At 45.5% G+C, this 7545-nt stretch overlaps 1 protein-coding gene across 2 annotated transcripts in view; it reads left to right on the forward strand.

Annotated features, from left to right (window-relative positions):
* CACNA2D4 (calcium voltage-gated channel auxiliary subunit alpha2delta 4) overlaps positions 1–7545 on the forward strand; it is a 183236-nt gene that overhangs the window by 170080 nt on the left and 5611 nt on the right. For both annotated transcript variants that reach the window (XM_019544560.1, XM_019544561.1), the window contains one exon: positions 3481–3598. In XM_019544560.1, the coding sequence (XP_019400105.1) occupies positions 3481–3598 (118 nt within the window). The remainder of the gene's footprint in view (positions 1–3480; positions 3599–7545) is intronic.

The raw sequence follows: 7545 nt of genomic DNA on the forward strand, positions 1-7545 counted from the left end.
AGCTCATTGAAGTCCGCCCTCCTGAAATCTAGGGCTGCTGCCTTGCTGCAGGCCTTTGCCACCTTGCGCTGGATGGTGAATTCCAGCAGGTGATAATCGCTGTCACCCAGGTGGTCAAGCACCCACAGCCCCCTCACCGGGTCATCACCCATGGCCAGCACCAGGCCCAACAAGGCGTCTCCCCTGGTGGGACTGCGCACCTCCTGGGTTAGATGGAGGGCCTGCATTTCAGCTAGGAACCTACGTGAGCGGTCAGACCTGGCTGACTGCTCTTCCCAGCAGATGTCTGGAAAGTTCAGGTCACCCATGATGACATCCTTTGACCTAACTACCTCCATGAACTGACCTAAGAATTCCTGGTCTAGCTCCTCCCCTTGGTTGGGTGGTCTGTAGTAGACCCCCACCGTTAAGTCTCTTTCCCCTCAACTGCCTTGTATTCTAACCCAGAGCACTTCAGTGTGCCCCTCCTCTGATGCTTTGCTACGTGATGAGGATGTGTATTCCTCCTTAAGGCAGAGCGCCACGTCCCCACCTTTCCTCCCTGCCCTATCCCTCCTGTACAGCCTATAGCCCTTGATATTCACCACCCACTTTGCATTGGGTCCCACCACATTTCCGTGAGCCCCACTACGTCGGGGTTCGTGTCAGCTAGCAGGAGGGTAAGTTCCTCTTGCTTGTTTTCCATACTACGAGCATTTGTGTAGAGGCATTTGAGGCCTCCTGTGGATGTGTGCACTGACCCCCTACTTTCAGCATTACCCTGGCCCCTGTTGCATGAAGTGTAATGTGTATTGTAATGTTGCCCCTGTGTTTATGTTCCGCTCATCAGTCTAGGCTGGCTGTACTTGTGGGTGTTGCTTGGTTTGGCAGTCCAAGGCTTCCTCTGCCCTCGTCTTCCCCTTTCCCCAACAAGCCTACTTTAAAGCCCACTGGAGGAGATCCATGTACTCAGCAGTATCACAACTATTCAACTCTGTGTCAAAAACCCTATAAAGCAGGTAACAAAGTTTCTTGCTAATGGAAAAAGGCCTGTGCTCCTGGAGCAGGAGGATTTAGGTTGCCAGTTCATTTACAGAATGATGTTGTGCATGGTCGTGGGCCCCAGCATAGGAGCAAATCAGGCAGCCCAGAGCTGGCTACAGATTCATTCTAATATCCTGATGCAACAAGTGTCATGGGATCATGTAGAGAAAACTGAGGCTGACCATGCAATGGGGCAGGAACCTGAAATCACACCATATGCACACCTCGTTCAGGAGGAATAAGCTAGAGAACTTCACTGACAGCTCAGCTTCACTCCTGCAAAGATTAAAGGAGTCTGCCCCATGTGTGACATGTACAGTACTGGGATAGTCCAAAGGTAAGCATGAGGGCAATCTGCTGACGACCCCAAAGCTGCTGCTGTAGCCAGCCTGGAAAAGTAGAGCACCCATTGTATTCTACACTGGCTTACACTGAAGGCATTAGGTTGGGATTCAGATCTTGGTTCAGTTCCTGGCTTAGTTACAGATATCTTAGGAGCCATTAGGAAAGTCACTGAATCCCTCTGTCTCTCTTCTCCATGTGTAAAATGGAGATAGTAATCCTTACTATCTCACACACCATCTTGCTCATCTCTTTGGACTAGTAAATTTCTTATGGTTGGGGCCATCTTTCCCATCCCTGTTCTAAGCCCTCTGTGCTCATACAGGGCCCAGCACAATGGACTGGAACAGTACAAATAAGACTAATAATCGTTTCTGCTCTCCAGATATCTTCAAGACCAAGTTGATGACTTTACTGATTAAAACCTGTTCACTGCATACTCTAGTCCAGAGTATCAGCGTATTACCATTTAAAGTCAGAAAAGAATTCCCCCTAGTAAGTGTAACATAGAACCATTACACTTCATGCATTTTTTTTTAACCCTCATCTGAAGCACATTCAGCATCAGCCCCTCCACGAGACTTTATTTAGACAGAGCACTAGTCTGTTCCAGGACAGCAGTCTGGGCATTCTTAAACCCAGGGATTCGTTAGAAAATTGTTTCCTGTGTTCACTACTACAAAAGCTCCGGTACTGCCATACTAGGGACAGAGCCTCACACTTCAACTGAGGATGGTTGTTTTAAATCTTGCCTCGTCTCTGAGAGCAGCAATATAGCTCATCTAGCAGACAGGTAACCGCAGCAGACAGCCCCACTATAGGCTGCAAGGCTTTTGGCCTAGGGGAGCAAGAGACTTTTTCCAACCTTGAAAGACACTCGTGTCTCTCTTGGTGGAGCTGGCAAGGAAGACAAGCAGTTCAAACTCTATTTACATCACCTTGGATTCAGGCCAGGTGTTTTTCAAACAATGACTGATGACTGTACTGCTCCCTGCTTCCTTGATGTATCATTTTCTCTAGGCAATAGTCCGCACACTACCTGCATCACTCCCTCATCCCAGAGAGATTTTTGCCCTGTCCTTCGCTAGGATTCAATGCTGGTTGTTTTGTTTTGTTTTTACTCAGGTCACAAAGGTATTGTTGAAATTCAGTAGAATTCAGAAAAGCAACCATCATTGATATGGATAATGAAAACTTGTGCAGTTACATTAAGTACAAAAGATGTAAACCCTCTTGCTTCTACCAACCACCACCAGACTGGAGATAGGAAAAATGACCCAGGGCACTTTATTCCATACTTGGCCACTTTGCAAAAATTTTTGCACTGTCCTCTGAAGCATCTGGTGCTGGCTTTAGTCAGGCAAGATAATGTACTACATGGAGATTTTACAACTTTATGTTCCAGGTCAGAATTTTGCAGCTAGCCCCAAACTAGAGCATGGATTGAACCAAAATCTCAGATCAAAACATTTCTGTGAGACCAGAATCTGACTCTAGATCTGAATTTTACAGCTTGGCACTATTACTCAAGTGACTTTCCATTCATCTCCTTATTGGCTCTCACCAATAGACTGGACTATAGCCTTTGAATTCACCTGGATTGGTATAGAAGCATGGATATTAGGGCCTGGTCTGCACACAGGTTTGGTACCAGTGTGTTCTGCTTGGGTGTGATGTTTTTGGTAAAACAGGTCCAGGTCCTATTGCAAACTCAGCAATATCAGTATACAGGTAAGAATAGCATTATTGCATGAGAATAGGTTTACTGATGTAAGGTACTTTTATACTCCTTGAACTGAATCCACAAAAGGGAAAGAGAAGCAAAGGCTTGTATCAGCCTAACTCGGCTTTAGTTCTTGCAATAAAATACTAGTGGGCAAACAAACAAAAAACAAAAAACCAAAAAAAACCAAGGGCTATAACCAGAAAATATCACAAACCCTTCCCTCCATAGACTGGTTTTCTGCACCACCTAGTGGATGCAAGCATCACTGCACTGCCAACATTTTTGCCTTTTCCCCCCTCTACATTTTTTTCCCTACAGCTGTTTCTTTGGCTCTGCCTCTCTCAGCCCATTGACCCTTTGCCCTTCTGCTTCTCTTTTTGCTGTCACAGCTCACAAACATAAGAAGCAGGACACATTGCAGCCGTGTGACACAGAATACCCTGCCTTTGTGTATGACACCACCATCAGGGAGACCAACGGGCTGATCGAGTGTGGAGACTGCCAGAAGTAAGGAATAAGCCTCCTCTTTCCATTTAGCACTTTACATGCAGACGCCTATTTCTTCTTCAGTGATGGCACCTGAGCCTTGTTGAAAGAGAATGAAGGTTGCCTGAGAAGTCCCATGATACGCATCAGTTTGCCAACATTTCCAAGGTAGCTCTTGCTATAAAATCCTTTTGGATGTGCTCTCCCCAGAGTGTGCCAGCAGAAGCAAACTGATAAGGCTGGCAGAATGGATGAAGAATTATATCACATTCAATCTTTTGGTTTTAAAAATAATACCCAAAAAGCAAATCTTCAATTAGCAACTAGGGATAGGAAAAAGTACAAAAAATATCACTCCTCCTTTCTCAACAGATTTCAGAAAGGAACACTATTTTTATTTATTCTTTTTTATTTAAGTAAAAAAATCTGTTTAAGAGTTTACATTTTTGGCCGTTTTTGGCTTTCCCCTCCCCATCTCTCCACCCTTTCCATTTTCCCCTTCCATGTTGCCATAGCAAAAAGTAAGGGGAAGAGAAGAAATTTTAAACCATAAAAGTAGAGAACAAGAATTCTTTTTTGTTTCCAAGTTCCATCATAAATGGAAATAAAAAGGCCTGCAGGAAAAAAACTTCCATTGCTGAGTAAAGGCTATTCTCCAACTATGACAAAAATGACACTAGCTCCATAAATAATCCCATACATCATTAATGCTGAAAGAATGGTTGGTATTAAACAGACTTTTATCCTTTATCCTGGGGAGTTGCACGTTCGTAGCTTTTCTGGTTGCCATGCTGTAGCCTAAAGCTGAAATATTTGTTATCCACACACTGCAGAAAGATATTAAAATTCATGTTTAAAACAGTCCCATCATTCATTTTTAAGAATTCCTGTGTAAACTAATCTTAAACAGAACCCATGTGTGGAATATAAATGGATTTAACTGGTATTCTAGGTATATACAGGCTAGTGAGTGCAATATCAGGCCTGGGCAAAATAAGGGAACAGAATTAATGGAGAAGAACACAATGAATGCCAGTTAACATGGCTTTAAGTAAGTACAGTCTTGTCAAAACAAATCTGATTTAAATCTTAAAGGAGATTACAGTTGGGGTTGGTGAAGGTTACTGGAGGGCTGTAGTACAGATTTGTAAGGTCCGTGACATGAAGAATCTATCACTGTACAGCACCAATAAAGAGATTAAGAGCCAGCTAAATGATGGCTCTCTCATCAGGCAAACATCATTATCAAATGGGGATGCTGCTAGGGGTATTCCACAGGGATCAGTACCAAAATGTGCAGCATGCTTCGACATATCAATGATCTGAAAACAAATATAAAATTGTTGCTGATGAAAGAGAAGAATGACAGAAATTGGCCACATGGTAAATATGAGCAAGGACAGAACAGCAATACAAAGCTATCTGGATTGGCTGGTAAACTGAGCCATTCACTCAATTACAATTTGCTTCTGCACTGCCAAATACAAGTTTACATATCTAAGAGAACAAGGATTCAGGCCATGTGTAGAATGAAGGACTGTATTCTGAGAAGTAGGTGGTGATGTGGCCAGACAACTCAGATGCATGGACAGGAGTAGCAAAGAGCAGTAGAAGAAATTTTATCTAAGGCCAGGGTCGGCAACGTATGGCCTGCAGGCCAGATTGAGCCCGCAAAGAGATTTTACTGGGTCCACCAAATTCAAAATTGGACACAAAGCACAATTTTTTAACAATGATGATGATTTACCACTAGAACGTATTCTCAAGGGAAGAAGAGATGCTTTATCTTTTGAGGTCTTCCAGTTGAAGCTGGATGCCTTTCTGGGAGATTCACCATAGTGAAATGCAAGCACAAGTAACTGGGCTTAGTACTGGGGCAACTAAGTGAAGCATAACAGCCTGATATACCAGAGGTCAGACTAGACAGTCTGATGGGCACTCTAGGCTTTTGGCTCCTCAAAGGGCTGAAGTGTGCAGACTGAGGAATAAAACCTGTAGGGCTAGACTGCAAGCTTGCCATAGGTACTGTGCATGGGGGTCATTTTCCCTGCTCCCCACTCTCCCCAGCTTAACCAGCACCAACAGCCCCAGCACTGCTGGACTCAGTGGGGAAGCAGTAGTATCCAGCTTGCAGTGTGTGCTCTTTGGACCCAAGACTGGCCAGTCAGCTGGCCCAGGAGCACAAAAGAAGAGTGTGCTCTCATTCCCCCATACTTGCATGCATGTATACACAGTCCAAGGGGCAGCTTAGCCGATACATACACTAGAAGCTGCCAACTGGAAGGACAGATACTTATTTTGCCCCTACTTACACACTGCTGCACAGCATCTCCTCCCTCCCATTCATATTTTGAGTCCTTGTCCTAATACTTACTTGCCATGCCAATGCATGAGATACTGGGCTTTCCAATGCCCAGCAGAGGGCAGCAGACTGCCATAGTTCACCTGTGCTTCAGCCTGGCGTGTCAGAACTTTGTCCTCCCAAGGGCATGGCAGGGAAACAGGCAACAGGTCCGTGGCCCAGGGACTCCCAGAGGGAAAGCAAATCCCATTTCAGATCGCGAGCACAGCTACGAGCCTTGTGCATGTCAACCAAGAACCATCTTGGGATCCAGAAGCATCCAGCTCAAAAGTCCTCACCCTGTTTGAATTTGCTGCTGAACTGAGGGGGGCCTGACAATAACTTCCAATGACAGAAGCTGAGGCTAGGCAAATTCAGACTAGAAGTGAGGCTCATGACAGGGAAGGCAGCTAAACACCCAGCAGCTTTACTTAGTGTCACTAGGGGTTCTCCCATACTGGCAACTTCCAAATCAGGATGGGAAGTTTTCCTAGGATACTCCAGTTCAAAACAAAATGAATTTGGGAAGTCAGTGGCCCTGCAATGTGGGAAGACAGATTCAGTGCTCATGATGGTCCCTTCTGTGAAACCTCAGAATCCTTATATTTACGCCTCTGCAAGCTCCCATGCATCGATGGGCACGTATTCAAATAGCCAAGATATTCTTGGCCACGTGCACTGATACGCTTGCACGTACAAGTGCACACATGGCTGTCATCTCCCACACCTGCACACATGGCTCTCTCTGTACATGAACAGCTCTTCAATGCACACCTTCATCCCACATGCATGAACTCATGCTCTTGCACACATTCATAGCTTGTAGTGTCTCACATATTACACTTCATTTGGCACCTTTCATTCACAGTGCTCTGTTGCCTGCGTGCACACACCTATCCATCGCAACAGTAATACTGTTGCACATTCCTGCACACACACTTACAAGTCCTCCCCCTGCAAACATGCTTGCATACAGAGCACCACTCAAATGTGTGTGCATGCTAAAGAGACTAGCAGACACATACTCCTGAAGGTACCCATGCATACCTGTGACAGGATAGATGCATACTTACTGGTGTATAAATGTATCAGATCCCAGACTCACTAACATGTCCATGCATGTGCAAATGCATGCAGTAATACAGGCATGCCTGCACCTCTTTGAACATGTACAGATACACTGCAACACAAATCACACGGCTCTAGCACCCGCACTGTAGCCCACACCTCAAGTACATCAGCATGGTGCACATTCACTGTGGCATCGCCCACAGACATACTTGTTTGTGCACAACCAGTCTCACACATACATGAACACATTTGTACCTGGACTGCCTCTGGAACAGCTCTAAAATGGGAACCATTGCCATTACAGAGCAAAGCCTTGCATTTTAAACTGCCAAGTGAGCAGTCATGAGTTTGCACGCACACATGCATGTGTATACAGCTGGGGTGACTGGTGCCTCCCAAGTATGGGGGGGCACAATTTGTGGGTGGGCCCAGGGGCAGGCCAAAAGCCCCATATCCGCTCCTGTACTCCTGTGTCACAGCTTAGTGCCCCACCCCCCCCCGCAACACACCAGTCTGCACAGCAAAAAGTTGCCCCGTCCTGAGTCAGGGCAGGGGG

This window comes from Crocodylus porosus, unplaced genomic scaffold (genome assembly GCF_001723895.1).
Source record: "Crocodylus porosus isolate Cpor-Errol unplaced genomic scaffold, CroPor_comp1, whole genome shotgun sequence".
Taxonomy (NCBI): Eukaryota; Metazoa; Chordata; order Crocodylia; family Crocodylidae; genus Crocodylus; species Crocodylus porosus.